Raw genomic sequence first — 22,990 nt, forward strand, 5'->3', positions numbered from 1 at the left:
AAAGAGGATGGTGAGCAAGGAGGCTGGAGAAGGGACAGGGTGAGGTGAGAGAGGGGAGCCAGTAGAAAGTGACTTATAGGCAAGTAGAGGGGTCCCAAGTGGGACACGAAGCCACAAGAGGAGTGATGTGTTATCACTATGTGGCATAGGTCTGAACTGGCCTAAAAGAACTTGCTACCCTCTGATTGGGGCCCTTGGGCACTACAGTGTAAAGACAAGGGAGTTTTTAACTTCTCTTTTCGTCTCTAGAGTCCAAATGTAAATGCAAGTGCAGTATGTGACACGACAGCTGTGACAGCAGTGATCCAATCACATCTCCCTGAAGCCTACCTCAAGGAGGACATCGGGGGAGAGCTTGTCTATGTGCTTCCTCCGTTTAGCACCAACGTCTCAGGGGCCTATCTTTCACTCCTGAGAACACTGGACAATGGCCTGAGTGACCTCAACATCGGGTGTTATGGCATTTCAGATACCACCATGGAAGAGGTACACCGGGACATTTCCTTTTTGCTTAAAACTGGTTAACTTGCTGTTCCTTTAGAATAAATGTGAACAGTTCTTTTTAGAAAGAAAAGAAATATTTAAAAGTAAACATTTCAGGGCTTCCCTGGTGGTGCAGTGGTTAAGAATCTGCCTGGCAATGCAGGGGACACGGGTTTGAGCCCTGGTCCGGGAAGATCCCACATGCCACAGAGCAACTAAGCCCGTGCACCACAACTACTGAGTCTACGCTCTAGAGCCCGTGAGCCACAACTACTGAGCCTGCGCTCTAGAGCCCACAGGCCACAACTACTGAAGCCCACGTGCCTAGAGCCCATGCTCCACAACAAGAGAAGCCACCGCAATGAGAAGCCTGTGCACCACAACCAAGAGTAGCCCCCACTCCCCGCAACTAGAGAAAGCCACATGCAGCAACGAAGACCCAATGCAACCAAAAATCAATCAATAAATTTTAAAACATAAATAAATAAACATTTCAAGAAGGGAACCAAAAATAAAGATGCTTTTGATTACAAAAAATTTAAAAATAAAAAAAAACATTTTACAAAATCAAAATCTTAAAATTATCTCAATACCGTTGTTATGTAAGACTGACTTCTGAGAACAAACATGTTGCTTCACTTAGAGAACACATATCTTTTACATACAAATATGTTCACTTAAAGTCCCTCTCAAAAATGTTCACTTAAAGTCGTACTTATTTGTCTCAATAAATATGGTAAAAATTTAAAATCAAAATTGAGCTTAGAAACTAGAAAACAGGCCACCATCAAAAAAATCTACAAACAGTAAATGCTGGAGAGGGTGTGGAGAAGAGGGAACCCTCCTGCACTGTTGGTGGGAATGTAAATTGATACAGCCACTATGGAGAACAGTATGGAGGTTTCTTAAAAAACTAAAAATAGAACTACCATACGACCCAGCAATCCCACTACTGGGCACATACCCTGAGAAAACCATAATTCAAAAAGAGTCATGTACCGCAATGTTCATTGCAGCTCTATTTACAATAGGCAGGACATGGAAGCAACCTAAATGTCCATCAAATAAAGAAGATGTGGCACATACATACAATGGAATATTACTCAGCCATAAGAAGAAACAAAATTGAGTTATTTGTAGTGAGGTGGATGGACCTAGAGTCTGTCATACAGAGTGAAGTAAGTCAGAAAGAGAAAAAAAAATACCGTATGCTAACACATATATATGGAATCTTAAAAGAAAAAAAATAAATGGTCATGAAGAACCTAGGGGCAGGACAGGAATAAAGACGCAGACGTAGAGAATGGACTTGACGACACGGGGGAGGGGAAGGGTAAGCTGGGACAAAGTAAGAGAGTGGCATGTACATATATATACACTACCAAATGTAAAATAGATAGCTAGTGAGAAGCAGCCACATAGCACAGGGAGATCAGCTCGGTGCTTTGTGACCACCTAGAGGGTTGGGATAGGGATGGTGGGAGGGAGATGCAAGAGGGAAGAGATATGGGGATATATGTATATGTATAACTGATTCACTTTGTTATAAAGCAGAAACTAACACACCATTGTAAAGGCATTAGACTCCAATAAAGATGTTAAAAAAAAAAAGAAACTAGAAAACACATGCATGTTTTACACTAATGAAGTGTTCTGGCTTCTCTTTCTAGGTCTTTCTGAACTTGACTAAAGGGTCACAGAAAAATAATGATATGAGTTTTGAGCACTTAACACAAAAGAAAATTGGAAATTCCAGTACCAGTGTCATCTCAACTCATGATGATTTATCTGTGAGCAGCAGCAATTTCACAGACAGAGATGGTATAATAAATCTAATGTGCACATTTTGCTTAATTCCAATAAATGACCTAAGGGAGAAAAATCACAGGACAGATTTTTTTTTTTAATTCAACTTTAAATTTTCTTTCTAAATTTAAAAAGACTAAAGAAATATAAGCTTTCTTTTTTATATACAAAATATTTATTAAACCCAATTGAATCCTCTGTTTCATAAACATTTTGAAGAATGTGAAAGAACTTCCTTGTTAGGGTGGTGATTAGTTTTTCTTCTAGCCACCAGAAGTCATTTTCAGGATATGACTTACTACAACTCCAGAGTTGTGTTCAACGAGTTAAAATCCTTCTTGTAATTGGTGGTGTCCAACAGTGAGCCAAGTTACCTTCTAAGGTAGCTCACTCATTGCTATTACACATGTTCAAGTGATAGTCATAGTCAAAAAAAGTTTTTTTGTAAAAAAGAGTCATCCCTCTTTATGGGACCTCATTGGAAAACATGACTAACCTTCCCCCACCTCTGAGTGATTCATATGCTGAGAAAATTCAGGCTCTGAGAAGATGCTTTTGGGAGAGGGTCTCTGAATTGGTAAAGTTGGACTTGATGGTTAAGAATCTATAATAATAGGTTTCCCCACAGTTCTTCACATAAGATATGTTTGGAAAATCATGTTTCTTGACATGACTTTGAGGGATTGGGTTCTTTTGAAAATAACTTTTATCCTGTCTTATTATCTTTCTGACAGTTAATTTATGCCTTTGGAAACACTATTTACTTAAGGAAGCATATAGTAAAATCATGTATAAACGATGGAGTAGTCATTTCAACAGTTTGCTTAAATTGGGAAAAATTTCTAGGAATAGAACTTTTGATTAAACATTTGCTTGGCTCTAAAACTCAGAAAAGATAATCTCTAATGTTTGTGTAATTCTGGAACTTGGGAGTCTCATTTGTCCTCTGCTAGATTCCTCAGGTATCATCTTTTGGGAATATAATTGTCGAGACTATGGAATGGAAGACTTTGATTAGAGAGTGGTCATCTGCTTCAGGAAGTAAATGTTATGTATTTGCCTCTGCATTTGTCTCATAATTTGAAACTATTCTTCAGTCAGAATGTTCCCCTCATTGACATTATCATTTAGAAAGCACATTTGCTCCATTTGATACACCTGTAAGTCATCGACATGTAATTTCTCAAGAAACAGAAAAGCATACTAATTAACTTAAAATATTCAGCTCCTTCTGCAGTTCCCCTTTGCAGAGGTATGAGTTTGCATTTAAACTTGTTCACTCTATTTAATTGGAATTCATTTTAAATTAAGCAGCTTTGTATTTTTCCTTATCAGCTAAATGAAGATCATGATTTTTGTGCTGCATAATTTGTGATGGAGAATTAAAAATATCCACAGAGTTGACAAATACTGTCATCTTATCACATGTAAAGGAGCGCTTGGTGGCAGGCCTTCGGAGGGAATGTTATACTTGAAACTATTTTTAGAGGGGCTGCTGAAATTATTAGTTGTACGAGCAGTGTTGAGGAAGCAACAGTTTATGGCCTCCACAGCTGCTCTCACTCTCAGAAGCCTTCCGATATCTTCTCAGCACCTGAAGAGCATTTCAGGGCAGTGTGGGGTGGGTTTGGGAGGAAAGAGGGTAGACATTTTTTTCCAATGAGTTCTTTTTTGTGACTCACGTGGTAAAAATATAGTTTTGAAACGCCATATAATCAGTCCAGATTTCTAAAAGGAATGTAATGAATAAGTATTTGAACGAGAATTATACTTTGGAGGAGAGCATTTTCCTTTTCCTATGTTTGAGGTGACTTCACTGGACCTCACATTACAATGAGAGCCAATTACACTTACCATCACTAAGTTGCCCACAATAGGAATGAGTTAGACTAGGCTGATATTCTGGTTTCTATTTATTTTATTTGAATTCAGTCTTTTGATAGAAGCTACCTCTTGAATATTAGTAATTAGTAATAATACTGATTCTGCATTGAGACTTTAAGAGATTGGGAACAATATTCATTTATAAAATTCTAGATATCTCACTTTGACATGTAAAAGTACTATGTATATGACAGAGAATATTTTGCGTATAGTAATTTATAATTTTCAAAGCACTTTTACAGAAGCTGTATGAGATGGAGAGGCTCGGGCCCAAAGCTGATCAATGAAGAGCTGAACTTCAAATGCAAATCTTTAAAATATAAGCTTTTCCTACCATGCCACATATACCGTTCATCTATAGGTTCTGAAGTTTCTTTAGTTCTGGATTTAGCAGGATTTCCCAGAACCGTATTAAATTTTTTTTTTTTTTTAATCAGACAAAATCCTGACCAGAGGAGAGAGATTGGATGGTTTTGGACTGTTACTGAAGAAAGTAATGGCTATACTCATTCAGAGGTTCCACCACACCCGCAGGAACTGGAAAGGTTTCATAGCTCAGGTTATTCTCCCCATCATCTTTGTAACCACTGCCATGGGCTTTGGTACGCTAAGAAGTTCCAGCGACAGCTATCCAGAGATCCAGATCTCCCCATCTCTTTACGGTACCTCTGAACAGACAACCTTCTATGCGTAAGTTTCTTCCCTTTAACTAAAACAACATTTCCACATACCTCCAGAGGTACATTGTGCCTGTGAATGCCGTGTAGTGCTAAAGAACCTAGTAGCCACAGTACCTGATCCTGCCAAAGGAATACACAGTTTGATTTATTGCAGCGTGATACTCCTTTTTGTGTTTGTCTAAAAATAAGGTTATAGTACATCTTTATTTTTAATTATGAGACTTTAATCAGGAAAGCCAGGTTAGGTATGGCTTCCCAATCTGTTGTAATATATAGCAAATAGCTTTTTATTGAATATTGACTAGCAGCGTCAGAATTCTGTATAATATAATGTTATATATACAGTAGGTGATCACTAAATGCATGTGACAAATAATAAGGCAGCCAAATAGAGACATGTGCTTATTTTTTTGGTGACCATTCTTTTTTCTGAGTCTGAGTCTTTCTTAGATTTTTAAGAAAGCAGTCCTGTAGACAGCATATTTCATTTCTTCAAATTATTTATGAGCATGAGTTTAATATGGGAGACTAGTGGAGGAATCGTGAATTTGTTTCTATCCTTTAATATTACAGAAATTCTCACCCAAGCACAAAAGAACTGGTCTCAGCAATGTGGAGCTTCCCTGGCATTGACAACATGTGTTTGAATATCAGTGATCCGTAAGTGGTTCTTGTGGGGTTTTTTTTTTCAGCATTCCAGTTGCATGTGTGCATGTGTATGCGTGTGTGTATGTATGTGGGGGAGTGTGGTTAAGTGAGTGTGTGTGATTTGGCTGGAGGAGGTCAGCACCCTGATTGAACTCTAGCTTTAACAGATTTTATCTACTTCCTTTAGTTCATTCCATGGTTATGCTATACTGTAATAATAAAGAGGTGCTTTATACCTTGTAAGGTTCGTTTGTGTACATATTTTCATTAAACAGTCACAACCACCCTGTGAATTATTAATCTCATTTTTAAGATGAAGAAACTGAGGCTCATGTGGACTAAGATACTTGTCTAAAGAAATCTAGAAAGTAGGTTGTGTAGCTAAAGCTGAGACCCACATCTTCCGAGCTCAGTCCCCATGCTTTTGCACTACATAGTGTTGCTTATTGAAACTTCCAGGATAGTACATGACACGTGGAAACCTGACCTCTGTGCATTATTTTGCTAAAGTATCCCCTTCCCTTCAGAGGAGAGGATGAGAAGAGCAAAGAAAATAAAGGGGTCCAAAAAGTTCCATCCTGCCATATGAAGACAATTCAATGAGCTTTGGTTTCTTCACTGTTTAATCTTGAAGTGCTCTCCCTCAATCTCCCACAAAATGTCAGATCACTTGGAAATGGTTGTGCCATGTATATTCAAGTTATGAAAAGTCAGTAAACTGAACTTAGGACTATACACCTGAATTTAATACCAAATACTCACTTATGTGCTCATACATAAACATGCGAATGTACACATACCTCACTTCAATATCATTTTTACTTGCAGAAGGTGTTTAAAGAAAGACAGTCTGGGAAAATGGAACAGCAGTGAAGATCCTATTACTAATTTTGGTGTTTGTTCCTGCTCAGAAAATATCCAGGTAAGATGGAATTCGCTTTCAGTGAAGTAGAAAAAAGAAAGGAATAAATATCAAAGCTTGAAAGATCTATCTAGGTTACCAAAGAGTTGGTATCATTTCATTGTATGGAGGCTAGTAGCTCAGCGATGTCGACCTGGGCAGCTGAAAAACACTGAACTTCAGGTCACTGTTTTAAATCCATCTCAGGACAAACTTCCCGAGGTAGGTAATTCTATGACAGTCTTTGTGGAAACTGACAGAAAATGAGTTTTTGGTCTCAGTTCAGTTGTAACCAGAAAGCTCTGTGTTTCACATAACTGTCATATTTGAAAACACAGTGAGACTGCTACTATAGTGGTCATCTGGGAAGTTAGTAATGTGTAAGTCCAGAACAGAACTCTGTATGTCTCCAAGCAGCACTTCCAGGATGCAAGAAAAATCCATGTCCTGAAAGAAACATTAAAGATTCTCCAGCCAACACCCTGTCTGTATTCTATAAATACACACCTTAGTTTTCTAGGCCTATCAATTCAATAAACTGTAAGGAAAACAAATTCACTGGGGAAATTAAAGATTGTTGAAGAAAAGAGGTAACTATTAGTTTCTGAGAGTCACTATATTGTCAACTTACCTCTCAATAGGGGAGGAATCTAGCAATATTTTCTTCAAAGTGACATATGATTACGTCCTAAACTGTCTTGGTACAGTATTTTAAAATAAAGATGTTTTCAGTAAATGCAGCCTATTTTTGTGGTCTCACATAAGACGGTTACTAACAATAAAAGCTGGGATCAAGCAAGCATTTTTTGAAATCCTTGCACATATAAATATTATTCTTGCCCAGTACTCAAAGCATTTTCTAATCCCTTACCTAACCTAGCTAGTTTCTGAAATCCTTCATGTATTTTCTTTAGTTCACAGTAAAAGTCTACTAACTTAGTAACTAACTAACTTAGATAAATTTTAACTAACTAACTTAGATAAATTTTATTAATTAAAAAAACCCAGTAGATTAAAATTTTTTCAACCTTATATTCTGTTGATGGGAATCCAGATTTGTGTAAATAGCTTTTAAAAGAATTGACAGTGTCTACTAATGCTGAAGTTATACATACCCTATGGACTCAGCAATTCCACTCCTGTTATATACCCATCAGAAATGTGAATAAATTCACCAAGAGATATATACTGGAATATTCATAGCAATACCATTTGTAATAGCCACCCAAATTCCCAGCAACAGTAGAGTAGATAAATCAAATGTAATCTATTTCCACAATGAAATTCTATATACAGCAAGATGAGAATAATCTACACTACACACATCATATTCTCAGAAACAAATGATGAGTGAAAAAAGCCAAATACGAGAGAGTACATATGATACAATTCCATTTATATAAAATACAAAAACGGGAAAAACTCTTCTGTGCTGGTTACTATGGAAGTGGTAGGATTGGAAGGAAGCGTGATGAGGGGGCTTCTGGGGTAATAGCATTGTTCTGTTCCAGTTGCTGGTTCAAGGGTGTGTTCAGTTTGTCAAAATTCATCAAGCAGTATCCTTATAATATGTGTGCTTTTCTGTATGTATAAGTCAATAAAAAGTTAAAGCTAAAAATTAAGTTGCATACATAAGGATATCTCTGTTTATGAAACCAGTGGCATTATAGAATGTGATCTTCAAGTTGATACAACTTGATGCAAGGTGAAATTCAGCCTTCATTTTTTAGAGCAACCTGCAACATTATGCTCTTGATACACATGTGGTGCTAGCCTCAGGCTCTGGAACACCATGTGAAAGATGGAAGGAAAAACTGGCAAAGTGCTAGGCTTTTCCCAAACTAAAGTTCATGGCAGTGAAGCATGGGACACTTCAATGAAAAGTTAGTAGTCAGGAAGTGCAGAAAGCTACGAACACATAAATAAGTGGTTTAAAGTAAGCTCTGAGATTGGTTAATAGTAATGTACCAAGGCACTTAATTTTGACAAATGTATGATGGTAATGTAAGATGCTAACAGTGGGGAAATCTGGGTGAAAGGCATGCAGGAACTCTCTGTACTGTCTTTGCAACTTGTATATGTATAAGTGACACATATATACATATATATAAGACATATATATATAAAGATTGGATTTGGATATGGGAAAAATTGGGTTCTGACACCTAGGTTGGTACCTTAAAACTAATATAACACAAACTTTTTATCCACTGCTGTTCATCCCTGAGAACCTATGTCTGTTAATGTTATCTTTTCAATTTGGGGCAAACATTTTTCTCTTCCCTGTGAATTATTGAGGGAATTTTGAGTCATCTTAACATTTAATGTTATTCTCCAAACATATCAAGCTTGTCAGTACAGTGAAAGAAATATTGAACATTAATTAACTTGTGTTCTTTTTTGGCTTTAAGCAAGTCCTAAACACATGTATATTCTCTGTATAAATAATAAATGTTTGTTCTGATTTTTTGGCATAGGCAAGATGACTTCCTTTTCAAAGCTCTTTAGAGGCAGAGGACACTCTTTTCACACTCTACCAGTTGCACTAATAGACAGATCATAAAACTGAAGCTCCTTGACATTGTCTATTTAATTTGTACAGAATTATCCAAAGAGAACTTTTTTTAACCTTATTTTTCAGGAATGTCCTAAATTTAACTATTCTCCACCTCATAGAAGAACTTATTCTTCCCATCTAATTTATAACCTCACTGACCACCACTTGGAAAACTATCTTATATCAACTGCCAATAAGTTTATGCAAAAAAGGTAAAAATACTCTGTTTATAACATGTTTAATTTAGAATATCATGCTTTCTAATTTTAATAGTAACTGTCTTTTGAATTTGTGACAATAAATGCAAGTTTCTATTGATTATTTATATGGGTAAATTCTGTTTTATCTAAACAGCCTTATATATTAAAATTTAAGTAAATTAATTTAATGACTCTAAATTAAGATTTATTTGAGCACATTGAAAAGCATTGTTTTAGGCCTCAAAAATGTATTGTTAAACGTGTACATATTTTTTTCTCGAGGCGAAAGTGGAGTTGTTGACTAGATTGTGCCAGCTTGCAGAATTTTAAGGTGTGGCTTTTGGTGACAGTTGTCCTTAGTTCCAATATGAATATCTCAAAACTTGGAGTATGATATCTGCATGTGAATAAAATGTCTTTTTGTATAGCAAAGCCACAGGCATGTTCCTAAGCCACCTGAACATTTGCCACAGAGGTAAGTGTGGCAGGCTTACATTTGCAATGACATGGATGGACCTGGAAGACACTATGCCAAGTGAAATAATAGACAAACATGGCATGGTTTCACTTATATATGAAATCCAAAATAGTCAGATTCATAGAAGCAGAGAGTAGAGTTGTGGGTTCTAGGGTCTGGGGGGAAGGGCGAAATGGGGAGATGTTGGTCAAGGGGTACAAGGTGTCCGTAATGCAAGGTGAATACGTTCTGGAGGTCTAAGTCCAGCAATGTGACTATAGTTAAGAATACTGTATTGTTACTTGAAATTTGTTAAGAGGGTAGACCTGAAGAATTCTCAACACATACGTACAAGAAAATGGTAACTATGTGAGATACTGGCTGTGTTAATAAGCTTGATGGTGGGGATGATTTCACAAGATGTACATATATCAAAGCATTCGTATGCCTTAAGTATATACACTTTTTATTTGTCAATTATGTCTTAATAAAGCTGCGGGGGATAGTTGGTAAGTACCCAGGAATACGCATGTAAATATTGTCAACAAAATGAGGTTTATTATAAATAAACCATTCCAAAACCTACTTCTTAAGTGAAGAATGTGCTATAGTGTTCTTTCCATGTCAAAAATATAGCTGTATAGCATCACATTTAGGATAACAGTTACAAGAAAATTATTTTAGTGTAACTACACCATTATTTAGTTAACCCAGTCTTAATTTGGTGGATATTTAAACTAATCTATCCTTAAAATTACTATTTGAATTTTTTTAATCCACTTTTTATTTTTAAGAGTCCATGAACTTCTAGCTATAATGTATGCTTTAGACTAAAATATGATAAAAGAAATCGATAAAACTGTAAAACATTTGTCAGACAGTATTTATTTCATACTGTAAATGTGTTCCTGATGGAAAGAAAAAAAAAATGAGCTCTTAGTTAAACATTTTAGATCTATTTATGAATATTTTCTCCATTAAAACAATTTTTCTATATAGATATGGAGGTTGGAGTTTTGGGCTGCCTTTGACTAAAGACCTTCGTTTTGATGTAACAGCAGTTCCTGCTAATAGAACACTTGCCAAGGTAAATTGTGATCTTTCTTTTGGGATGTCATACAAATGAGAATGTGAACTTGAAATGTTCAAGCATTTTCATGAGGTAAAAACAAGACATGGGTCAGTAGATTTGAAAAGCACTTTGGAATAATGCATACTCCATACTACAGTGGTTCCAGTCCTGTGTATTTAGCCTAGGGAAACGTGTACACACAAGTATGTACACCCGGATACATATACAGAAATGTGCGTGGTAATATTTCTCATATTAGCCGAAAAAACAACCCCAAATGTCCATACACAGTAGAATAAATAAACAAATTGTTATATACTCATTTAACAGAACTTTCAGCCATGGAAATGAATGAACTCATTTCCATACAACAAGCAGACTAACTCTTCCAAACATTATTAGTAAGCAAAAGAAAAAACAAAAAGGAATACACAACTATAATTGCATGTATCATAAACTTTGAGAGTAGGCAAAACAGCCATATTGTCTAGGGGAGAGAGAGAGCACATTGTGGTTTGGAAGGACACGGAGTGTCAGGGAGACGTTCTGGATGCTGGCGATTTTGTTTCTCAACCTGAGTGATGGGTATACTCCCTTTATAATTTTTTGTTAAACTATACATTAATGTTTTATGCATTTTTCCTTGTACATGTGTCATATGTGTTTAGCTTTGCTTTCCAAAGAACATGGAAACTTAGAATTTGGTGGATATAAATAATCCTGTTGACTTTTTTTCTTCTAGATTGTACCTATGCTTTGAATTTGAAACAAGCTAGAGTCACAGAATCAGATACATATGATTACACATATGATCACAAGTAGTCTTTAAATTTTAAATTGTTCTTCACATATTTCTCATTTGGTAGTAAGAGATGTATACAACCTTGGGGGAAGTGAAGAAAATAATATTCATTTAGTGACTGTTATAAACCAAGAACTAGTATCACCTTTTATACAAACTACGTACACATCCTCACGACATCCCTAAGAGATAGATATTATTGAGTCTATTTTAGCTGGGTTTTATAAGGTCATATAGAAACTAAATAGTAGTGCTAGGGACTTGAATGTCCACCCCCACCCCCAGCCCCGCTTGATTCCTTTTCTCCCTCTCTCCACATATAGAGTAAGGGAGTTCTAATATTAAATAATTTCTCTCTAAATCAGATTTGTAATTTTGAATTACCAACTGGCTTTCTTGAATTGAGGTATACCAGTATTTTAAATCCCTCTGCTTTTGACGTAGCGGATGAACTAACTCACTTTCTTGTGGGTTACAACTAGGAATAGAAAGTTAGTGGGGGTATTTCAAGATTATCAATCATGTTGCTAAGGGCACAATGCTTATATATGTATTTAATTTCTTTCTACAGCCTGGCCTATATGCCAGTTGCTTTTTAATTATTATTATTATCATTATTACTGAGAGACAGAATGCCCTAATTCTAGTTTCAGAATCACTACAGTCCAGTCACAGAAATGAAGATAATAATGAAGGCTTCTGTTTATTTCAAGCTTTCACTTTAGAGAAGGTCTAGCTAGAATAACTAGTAACTTGGTGCTCTCACGCAGGGAAAAAAAAAATGTTTTCCCAATGTCTGCCCATCTCTAGGTTGGAAACTTAGAGTTCTGTGGTCAACACTGGTGGACGGTTCATAATCTGCCAAGATGAAATAAGTTACTGGGAAATTGGTGCCCTTATTTTAAATATAAATTCTATAGGCTGTAAGATGTAAAGACTGCCTGATTTATTTCAACACCACACTGATCTTGCCTTCTTTCGGAATCTTAACAGGTATGGTATGATCCGGAAGGCTATCACTCCCTTCCAGCATACCTCAACAGCTTGAATAATTTCCTCCTGCGAGTTAACATGTCAAAAGACGATGCTGCCCGACATGGTAAAGCTACTTACTTAGAAGTTTCTTGTATTGCAGCTTCTGCTACTGTCCACATGAAAATGTGCACTAGATGCCATTTCCTCCCAGTGGCAGCTGTTTTATGGTATTTAGATCACAGATCTTTAAAAGGAGTTTGGAAGTAGTAACTACCACCAGATGGAACATTCTGGATAAGCCCCTTAACTTCAGGTTAACTTAGTTTCCTCATTTATCAAGTCAGGATAATAATGCTGACTTCCCACTTATTTGTGCTCTCACACCTAGTAGTTATATCTCATAGGAAAATATTTTATAACTATTTACTTGTACATAGGCTAAAAATTAAAATAACAATGTCAATAAATATTGTACACAAATCTAAATGTGAAAACAAAACTTTTAAGCTATGAAGTTCTAACAGGAAAGAAATGCTACCATTAACTGAGTACTTACCGTAATGACACTTGCTTTGTATAAAACATTGCTAATCCTTAGCTCCCTCTCAGGATGAGTAGTATTGTTTCCTACTGCTATTTCTCTGGGAATCAGAAGTGCCTGGCTCCTGCCTCTTCATTTTCCTAATACTTCTCTATACTCAGCAAGGTCTACTTTAGTGGGGTTTCCCAAGAAGCTTCCACATAGTTTTTAAAAAGGGTTTGGAATTTGAAAGAGACTTATTTGTTTTCTAATTCAATTACTCTTCATCAGACCATTCCATCTTCTTAAGCCTTGCTTAAATTATTTTCCCGTACTGATCCCCCAAAATAATAATAATAAAGATGGAGAAAATAGAGTAAAGTATCTGCTGGCCAACAGTTTCTACCCTAATAAATAGGTTAACAGACTATTAAAAACAAAGAAATGCCGTTGTCTACTTTTCTTTCATTTCCCTACTGTTGGGCATAATAGCATGTGCTGCACGTTCTGGTGATCGTAGAAGTAAACTGTAGAGTCAGATACTTATTCTAGGAACAGAATCTTTCAGAGTCTTCGTTTAAGAGAAAACAGTATTTTTCCCCAACTGCTTTCGCATTTTCCTAGCAGCAGGAGCCCTGAAGAAAATAAAAAGATTGATAGATAGTCCTTAGACCTAGAGCATCAATAAAGTGTGGAGTCAAAAGTGGTAAATTAAGTTAAATGATGACTAAAGCCAGGTGGGTCTGGTATAGCCTGGTTTGAAACACTACTGAACACTTGACTTTCAGTAGGATGTCTTATTGAGAGCAAAGGACATTTGTTGCCATGACGGATAATGAAAGTATAAGAACCATAGAAATGACTAGGAGGAAATGTTGCAAAGGTATGTAGGTAAGAAAAAGAGACAATGCCACTTTTGAAGGATCAGCTTTTGAAACCTATATTGAGGTTTCATTTATTATTAGTGTTCTTTACCAAGATGAAAGCAGTCTGGATCGCTCTGGATCCCAGCAGGCTTGTTGTGGCCCCTACAAGTGTATTTTTAAGTTACATAGTCTAAAGAATTAAGAATTCTGGAACATAAGCTTCATATTGACCCTAAAAGGAAATGTTTTTAATTTAAAAATAAGGCTTAGCTTGAGTTATATAGAGATTAGTACTAGTGTGCCTTCTGTTTTTTATTAACTTTTCTCATATAGGCTTATTATGAAAGTGGTAGCTTTCCATCTTCTCTGGAAGGAGTTTGTTTTCTTTCAGAAAAGAAATCCATGTCACCTTAAAATGCTTTTATTGTCTTGTAATGCATGTATGGGATCTGCCATGATAATGTTGTCTTTAAAAATCAGCTCAATTTTTCTCCTGCCACCTCTCCCTACTACACTACCTGTTTTAAGCCACCTTTGTTGGATTCTACATGAATTGAGATTTTGCTTTAGCTGTAAAATTTAGCTGTAAAATTCTCTTTGAATTTTAACATGCTAATAAAAATCTTTTAATTAGCTTTCCTTTGCAATGTCAGTATCTGTTATATTCATGTGGTTCCCTCTAGTGGTTAATTTAACATGAAAGTTCTGTTCTTTCTTCCCCTAGAATACAGATTTACTTGTGTTCACTAACAAATGCTACACAACCAGGCTCTTTTCCAAAAATATTGACACATTGTTCCCTCCACCCTAATGTTTATTCTTATTACATTACTAGCAGTGGTCAATGGGAAGTTACTCATTTTAGGTTTACACATGTAGAAATAACAGAAAATGTGTTCTTTTTGATGTGTATTGTATATGGGGGAAATAATTGAAATTGTAAGATTTTATTCCAGTCAATAAGCATTCATTGACTAATCGCTGTACTTAAGACATTATGCTGGATGCTGTAGAACCCACAGAAAAGATTGTGATATAGATTCCAAACCCTAATATATGTACTTGATGTTTCCGCTAAAGATCTGTAAAAAAAAAAATTGGTTTAGCAGCATTTCTCATATTGGAGTAAATGTATTTGTAAAGATTCCTCTGGTGAAATAGAGTACTTCTTGATTCTGAAATACAGATCAGGACTAAGAGAAATGTTTTCTCCTTGCCTATGTTATAATCCAGCAACAAGGTTTAAGTAGGGCCCAAAGAAAATTGAATCTCAGTAAAAAGAGAGCCCATTAATTTACACAAAAGATAAGAGAAGTGCATTCCCTCAATGATGTGATTAAAATTATCAGTCAAATTGATTATTGTTGCTGGTAGTTTCTTTGTTTTGATTTAACTATATATTATATTTTTTCTTCAATAAATAACAATTGCAGATTTCAACCTCAAAATATGTCACACTCTACTTGATAAAAGTTATAAATTTAAGTTAATGGAAATAATACAACTTTAGAATAATCTATAATATTTGGGTGCTATCAAAGGGCCTTAATATCCTAATATAATGAACATATACTATGTGAGCAGTAGTGAGAAAGTTCTTGTTCAGCTTATGACTTTATAGGAAAAAGTACTTAGGGGATATCCTCACTCCTAGTTCTTTTCCAAAGTTACTCAGACAGTATAGGCTTTGCCTTCACACTGTGGCCCTTTGCGAAACTTGTCAGCCCATTTTGACTCTGGCTAACCAGCGTCCTGTAAGGAAAGGGAGGAAAGAACCTTGCTTACACTTATACTCAGAAAGTATAACCAACCCTTGGAGATACAGATAATTTAGGACTGCATTGGAGTTAAGTGACTACTTTTCTGGAGCCAGCTAGTTTCTCTGAATCATTTTGGATCTTTATGTCTCAGTGAAAATCCCTCCAGAGTGGCTGAAGTTCCCAAGCTCTACTCTTGGTAGAGTTCTAGAACAATAGGCATCTCAGAAGCAGTAAAGGAGGAGAAGGGATCCTCTCAGGCTACAGTATTTCCCTACGACAGCCAATAGCACAGTGAAGACGGATGGGGGTGGAAAATGTCTGTTCTTCAGGAGATCCTCATATAATTGGTCTCCCTTTGAGGTGCTTCTTTAAATGTCATGCATTTCTAAAGTGCTACTGAATACAAACATCCATATTACCAGATGGAGAGAAGAAACTGGAAAACAATGACTTAAATGTAGTAGAGGGGAAACATGCTATATAAGAAGTGTAAATTCTTGCCCCTTCCCCCAAAATTCCATGCACAGTGTGAAAAACTGTTTTGGGCTTTTTGTGTGTGTGTGGGTACCATCAATTGTATGGCATTGATGAGACTGGCAGGGGGTGGGGGCATCATTTTCCTTTAAAAGAGTATCCCCAAAGTAAAATTCTTTAAGTGGGAAGCAGCCACACAGCACAGGGAGATCAGCTCTGTGCTTTGTGACCACCTAGAGGGGTGGGATAGGGAGGGTGGGAGGGAGACGCAAGAGGGAGGAGATATGGAGATATATGTATATGTATATACATATGACTCACTTTGTTATACAGCAGAAACTAACACACCATTGTAAAGCAATTATACTCCAATAAAGATGTTTTAAAAATAAATAAATAAATAAAAATTGGTACCTTTTTTTAAAAAAATTTTTTAATAAATTTATTTATTTATTTTTGGCTGTGTTGGGTCTTCGTTTCTGTGCGAGGGCTTTCTCTAGTTGCGGCAAGCAGGGGCCACTCTTCATCGCGGTGCACGGGCCTCTCACTGTCGCAGCCTCTCTTGTTGCAGAGGACAGGCTACAGACGTGCAGGCTCAGTAATTGTGGCTCACGGGCCCAGTTGCTCCGCGGCATGTGGGATCTTTCCAGACCAGGGCTCGAACCCGTGTCCCCTGCATTGGCAGGCAGATTGTCGACCACTGCGCCACCAAGGAAGCCCCCTAAAATTTTTATTGGAGTATAGTTGATTTTGTTGTGTTAGTTTCAGTGGTACAGCACAGTGAATCAGTTATACATATACATATATCCACTCTCTCATTTTTTTTTAGATCCTTTTCCCATATAGGCCATTACAGAGTATTGAGTAGAGTTCCCTGTGCTGTACAGCAGGTTCTTATTAGTTGTCTATTTTATACATAGTAGTGTGCATAAAATTTGGTATTCCTGATTAACTGAATACCTACTAATGAAAAGAACCATTTCTTCTTTAAGGTATCATCTTGTATAGCCATCCTTATCCAGGAGTGCAAGACCAAGAACAAGCCACGTAAGCAGACACATATGGCATGACTCTTTTCTCCTTGGCTTATTGAGCCTTTGTATAAAGTGCTATAATTGGAAATCACAGTTGTATCTGAATGAATGTCAATCTAGAAGAGCTGGTAATATAAGTCACTCACTGGGATAAAAGGAGGTTTCTGAAAGTGTGTAGAGTGAGGTTGCCAAGTAGAGCTTGTTGACTCTAGATTCACAGAATCTCCTGCTTTTGTAAGTCAAGTGCATAAGTGTTTCATCATTTCAACTTCCCTGCATAGCATTTAAGTACGATTTCTATGCTCAAGAACTATATCTCTTGCATACACCCTGTAGCCCTTGTTGACTGAGGTTTTCCCATCAAATATCCCTAGTCAAGTCAGATGCACTCAAGCTACATTTATCCCAGGGTCACAGCCAAGTCATGCAGAAGATATTATCTGGCTGCCTTGCAAGAAGACTTATTTGTGTCACAGCCAACTCTTGCACTGTTTTGTTGATGGCTTTAGCCATGAATCTTTCTGAAAAGAAAAGAGTTCCCAAAACTTATGTGTGCTCTCCTCTCCCTATTGCTCAATGTAGAATGAGCAGCTTAATCGATATTTTAGTGGCGCTCTCCATCCTGCTGGGCTACTCTGTCACCACTGCCAGCTTTGTCACCTATGTCGTGCGGGAGCATCAGAACAAAGCCAAGCAGCTGCAGCACATTTCAGGCATTGGTGTCACATGCTACTGGGTGACAAACTTCATTTATGACATGGTGAGTAACTTGTGTCTTTGCAAGAAAGACAGGACCGATTTGGGTAGAAGACAGTTTTATATTTGAGATTTATTTGCCCTGGTTTGCTCCGATTATTGCCACAAAGACAATAAATTAAGAAAAAAATTGCATCAGGCTTATATTCGTCCAGCGGTCAGAAGAAAGAGAAATCCACCTGCCTTGCCCTTATCTCTGTGGTCTGAGGACCTTCTATATCAGATGCCCCAGGACATTTGTTAGAATCCAGATTGCTGGTCCTCACTCCAGACTTAAGAGGTCCCTATCTTGGGAGTGGAGCATGGAGAATATGCATTTTTAACAACCGCTCCCCCAAGTTATTTTAAGCACATCGAAGTTTGAGAACCACTACAGTGGAGAAATGGAAGCTTAGGAGCAGAATAGCCTTGCCCAGTGGTACCACATAAGCAAGCTTATAAAAATTTCATCAACTAATAGTGAAAAATTCGAAGTAGTAGCCTCTGCTGAATAACACATTAGAGCTTAGTAGGGAAAATAAAGGGTGAATTTAATTGATAACTCTCTTATTTGCCTAAAGTGGTTCCAAATTCAGATGGCTTTTCTTGACTCCAAACGTGTCAGTATGGCCAAAAGCCCAGGATGGGTATGTATTTGCCTGGAGATTATGGTGAAATTGTCATTGGCTTGCAGGGTTGCAGAGGAATTAACTGCCTCTCCGTTTGGTTAATGTATCCAGTGAGGTCTGAAATGCGATTGTTGTAGAAGTCAGATCTAAAAAAACATGGTGATGATTCCTCTGGACCTAATAGGAGCTTTAATATGTCAAGAAAGCTTAAAGTACACATTTCTGTGAAGGGCTACTTACTACTTAGATTCTGGTTCTCGTTCCAATTTTAGGAGATTTTCCTCCCTAATTAAATTCCCATCTCTTTCACTGTGTACATCTTGCTGCAAACCCTCAGCATTTACTCTATCTGCTTGCCGATGAAACACTGAATTCTTTGTTCATATCCTTGTGATTCTAAGAATGTGTGGTACCCACTGCCCTGCTGTTTTGCACAGAGTGGCTCACACTGATAACCAAGCCTTAGAAATCAACCATCTGAGAGAGTTCCAGCACTCAAAATAAAATCAATACTTGGAGGGCTGAATCGAATACAAAGATACCTGGCTGTCTTATCTTTCTCACCGAACCTTTGTCACCAAATGATCCCAAGTCTCAAAGCCTGGAGGGAGGAGCACCAGGGACTCTGAGAATCTCTATAAAGATGGAGACTGGCTTGACCTCCTATTGCAGGAGACAAATTCTAGAGTGAAATCAATGTAAAATGAACTGAATGTTACAAGCAACAAGAGCAGAGATAAAACTTCATTTCTTCAAGTGTTTCTAGTTCAGTTTGTTACAGTTTTAAACTAGATGGGCTATTGATTTTTTTAAAAAATATTTGCCATGTATTAAACATAGTTTTACATATTCCCATAGGCCTTCTATTTGGTGCCTGTAGCATTTTCAGTTGGTGTCATTGCAATTTTCAAGTTACCTGCCTTCTACAGTGAAAACAACCTAAGCGCTGTATCTCTCCTACTTCTGTTGTTTGGGTAAGCTGCAGTGAAAGAATTAACAGAATTAAATGCTCCTAGATACAAACAGGACCTAAATCTCATTAGCTAATTTACAATTGTCTTGGGGTTTCATTAGCCATGAGTAATGATTAACAATACATTACACCTGCTAGTCCATAGTTTGTAAAGTGTAATACTTGTGAAAATTAATGTTGTTGTTGTTAATAGAATACCTGTCATTAATGAGCACTTACTGGGTGCTGTCACACTTAACAATTTACATATATAATTTAATTTACGTAAAAATGGAGGCCTTAGAATGATCAGAAAAATGTGTATACATGTATGAATTTATGTATTAACAAGTTGTGAGTATATAGAAATATATAAGGCATTAAAAAGTAAATATATTCATGTATATTTATTTTTATTTTTATCGATGCCTAAGAACACACATAATATTGTTTCTGAATTAGGGTAATTAATACAGTTTGATACAACCAATACTTATCATAGCAGTTCTTTCTGCCCTGAATGAATGGGTAGTATCCATTTAGTTAACAATTGCAGCTGATGAAGGATCTCTCTGTCTCTAGTTGTACTTCATTACCCCAAAGGTCGCTCAAGTATTTGCTCAAAACAGGACATGCAGCTTCTAAGCATACTCTCTCTGCTTAGCTAGCTGACAATGTCGTTTTTTCCTCAACTTTAAATTGTAAGATATATCTATTAAACTCACATTTCTGAGCCAAAAAAAATGTCTTGCCTGGGTGGGGTAACACCATCTCTAGGAAAAATTAATTTGTAATTGTAATGACTACTCAAGATTCCTTAAAAGACCTTTACTGTCATTTAAAAAGCGTGCTTCACTTTTTTTTTTTTTTTGGCTGTTGTTAAAAAGAGGGATAAAAGAGAGATCTAACTACAAGGCTTGACAACTGATCTCTAATGTTTATTTTCACTTTGGAACACTATCGAAATTATTTATTTAGTAAAAGAATAATTACGGCATGATTTTAATTCTTAGTGTTATTACCATAAAGGTATGCCTCATTTTCTTGGATGTACCTGCTGGCTGGGCTCTTCCGTGAAACAGGAGTGGCTTTCATCACTTACGTCTGCATCAACCTTTTTCTTGGCATCAATTCCATTGTTTCCCTGTCGGTGGTGTACTTCCTTTCCAAGGAAAAGCCTAATGATACGGTAAGGTCCTTTATTAGTCTGCTAAACTTCAGTTATTGGATCAAATGCTTCAACATGTTCCAAGGTGGAAAGATTTTCTGTATTTTGCAGTCTCTAAATAGAATAGGGGCATTTCATTTGATTCTATTAAATATAGTAGAGGGGAAACTATGGCGTTTTAAAATTCTTTTTAGGTTCCATCTAGGTTAATGTCTATGATTATATTTACGCAGTGTCAAAACTATTGACATTTGATAGGGCTCGAGTAGGTAAATGGAGATACAGTCAGTCAGATACCTTGTATGGCACTACAAAAATCATGCAACCAATCGGTCAGCTAAACGTTTTACTCATTAACAAATTGTTATGGTATGGTAGGGACAAGGACAGTGGCTTAGTTATATGACTATGGGTTAAGATTCATTTGAGCACCCATAGAGAAAAAACCTGATTCATTCCCTTTCAGTCATGTATTGGAGTCTACTTCATTGTAAGCATCACTTTCCGTTCAGAGCTAACAGTCATGATTGGTGACAAGGGAAGCCCTACCAGTGCTGGGAAATTGAATGGAAAAGAATAGAAAGAAAATGAAGTGAGGAATAGACAGGCACACTCAGTGCTGGACACCTGAATGGAAAAGAATAGAAAGAGTATGAAGTGAGGACTAGACAAGCACACTCCAGGAGGAAGAAGAAAATCCATGAGGTGCAGGTGGTTGGTCCCAAGTGTGAATAACGTGAAAATGAGCCATATGCTCCTCGTTGAGATACGTTGTCTCTCCTTCCGTATCATTTTACCATTTTAGTCCCTCTTCTAGTAGGAATTACCTTAGGTTCTGAAACTGTACTGTACTAAATCCCTCCTTTACTCAGGCACCTACCCATAGATACTCTATCAGACCCTAGCACCCTGGCTGTTACTACATTCCTAGGACCTAAGGCAGGTCTAGAAGTGATTCTGCCCCCAGGGTTTGGCCTGACACCTTAGACCATCTTAAATATATATATATATATATATATATATATATATATATATATATATATAATCCTTTTTGGCTTGTATTTTAGTAATAAATCTCCACCATTTGGCTATAGGAAATGTTTATATGTAAATTCAGTATGCATGTGAAACAATTGCCAATCTAGATAAGCTTCTCAGGTTTCAATATTTATCTACATCTAGTTTCAATTTTTTTGTCAATTTGTTGGAAGGCTAACACTGAGCTTTATTTTTATTTCTTTTATTTCAGACTTTAGAACTTATTTCTGAAACCCTCAAGCGCATTTTCCTGATTTTCCCGCAGTTCTGTTTTGGCTATGGTTTGATTGAACTTTCTCAACAACAGTCTGTCCTAGACTTCTTAAAAGCATATGGAGTGGAGTATCCAAGTGAAACCTTTGAGATGGATAAACTAGGTGCAATGTTTGTGGCTTTGGTTTGTCAAGGAACCGTGTTCTTTTTCTTGCGACTTTTAATCAATGAGTGGCTAATAAATAAACTCAGGTAAATACAATGAAAACAGTGTTTGACATCCATGACAAAACTCAATTCAAAATAGTCAGAGAGGGGTCAGTAGTCTAAGCTTTTCAATTAGTAATATGGAAATGTTTTGCTCAAAAAACTTTTAAAAATTGTAGCATAATTCACAATCTACTTAATTCAGTAAATAGTTATCAAACCTTACTGTGGCTCTGCAAGTATTGTAAAGTGAGGGAATAAAATTAAATAAGCACAATTGTTAGCCTCCAAGAGATCAAGATTCAGTGGTAGAGAGAAAATATGTACATAAACAAAAGATGTAGTCTTTGAGTTGTGTTTGGAAGGATAGAAAGTAGAAGTGGGGAAAGAGAATTGAGTATGTAGAATATTAGCAATGGATTTGGGAAAAGAAGATTGAGTAAAGTGAGGACAAAATCATAAATAAAAATACACATACCACTGACCCAACAATTCTAGGAATTTTTCCAATAGATATACTAACACATATGCAGAATTGTGTATGTATAAAGTTATTCATCATAGCAAAAGAATTCCTAATAGCAAAAGAATGAAAACAACCTAAATGTCCTTCATTTGGGAGCTGGTTAAATGAATTATATGTATAATTTATCAATGAAACACTATGCAGCCATTAGAAAGAATGATGCAGTTCACTGTGTAATGTTTGGGATTACTTCTAATATTTATTAAGTGAGAAATGCAAGTTCAGAACTATAAATGAAGTATATTACAATTGGAGTTTAAAAAAGGAATATATATTACTTATGCATACATATGCATAGATTATTTCTAATTATGAGTGCCTCTGTTAAAAAACTGTATATGGTTGAAGGAGACTTACTTTTCACTAAATATTCTTCAGTACCATTTTAATTTTAATACATGAA

At 36.5% G+C, this 22,990-nt stretch overlaps 1 protein-coding gene across 1 annotated transcript in view; it reads left to right on the plus strand.

Moving 5' to 3' along the window:
* The window catches only part of ABCA12 (ATP binding cassette subfamily A member 12), a 187,779-nt gene that overhangs the window by 147,554 nt on the left and 17,235 nt on the right, over nt 1–22,990 (plus strand). The window contains exons 32-44 of the mRNA XM_067740694.1: nt 250–486; nt 2,154–2,304; nt 4,611–4,863; nt 5,427–5,513; nt 6,330–6,423; nt 9,044–9,171; nt 10,616–10,703; nt 12,484–12,589; nt 17,078–17,132; nt 17,702–17,879; nt 19,342–19,457; nt 20,465–20,624; nt 21,853–22,106. Of these exons, the coding sequence (XP_067596795.1) occupies nt 250–486; nt 2,154–2,304; nt 4,611–4,863; nt 5,427–5,513; nt 6,330–6,423; nt 9,044–9,171; nt 10,616–10,703; nt 12,484–12,589; nt 17,078–17,132; nt 17,702–17,879; nt 19,342–19,457; nt 20,465–20,624; nt 21,853–22,106 (1,907 nt within the window). The remainder of the gene's footprint in view (nt 1–249; nt 487–2,153; nt 2,305–4,610; nt 4,864–5,426; nt 5,514–6,329; nt 6,424–9,043; nt 9,172–10,615; nt 10,704–12,483; nt 12,590–17,077; nt 17,133–17,701; nt 17,880–19,341; nt 19,458–20,464; nt 20,625–21,852; nt 22,107–22,990) is intronic.

This window comes from Pseudorca crassidens, chromosome 6 (assembly GCF_039906515.1).
Source record: "Pseudorca crassidens isolate mPseCra1 chromosome 6, mPseCra1.hap1, whole genome shotgun sequence".
Lineage (NCBI taxonomy): Eukaryota > Metazoa > Chordata > Mammalia > Artiodactyla > Delphinidae > Pseudorca > Pseudorca crassidens.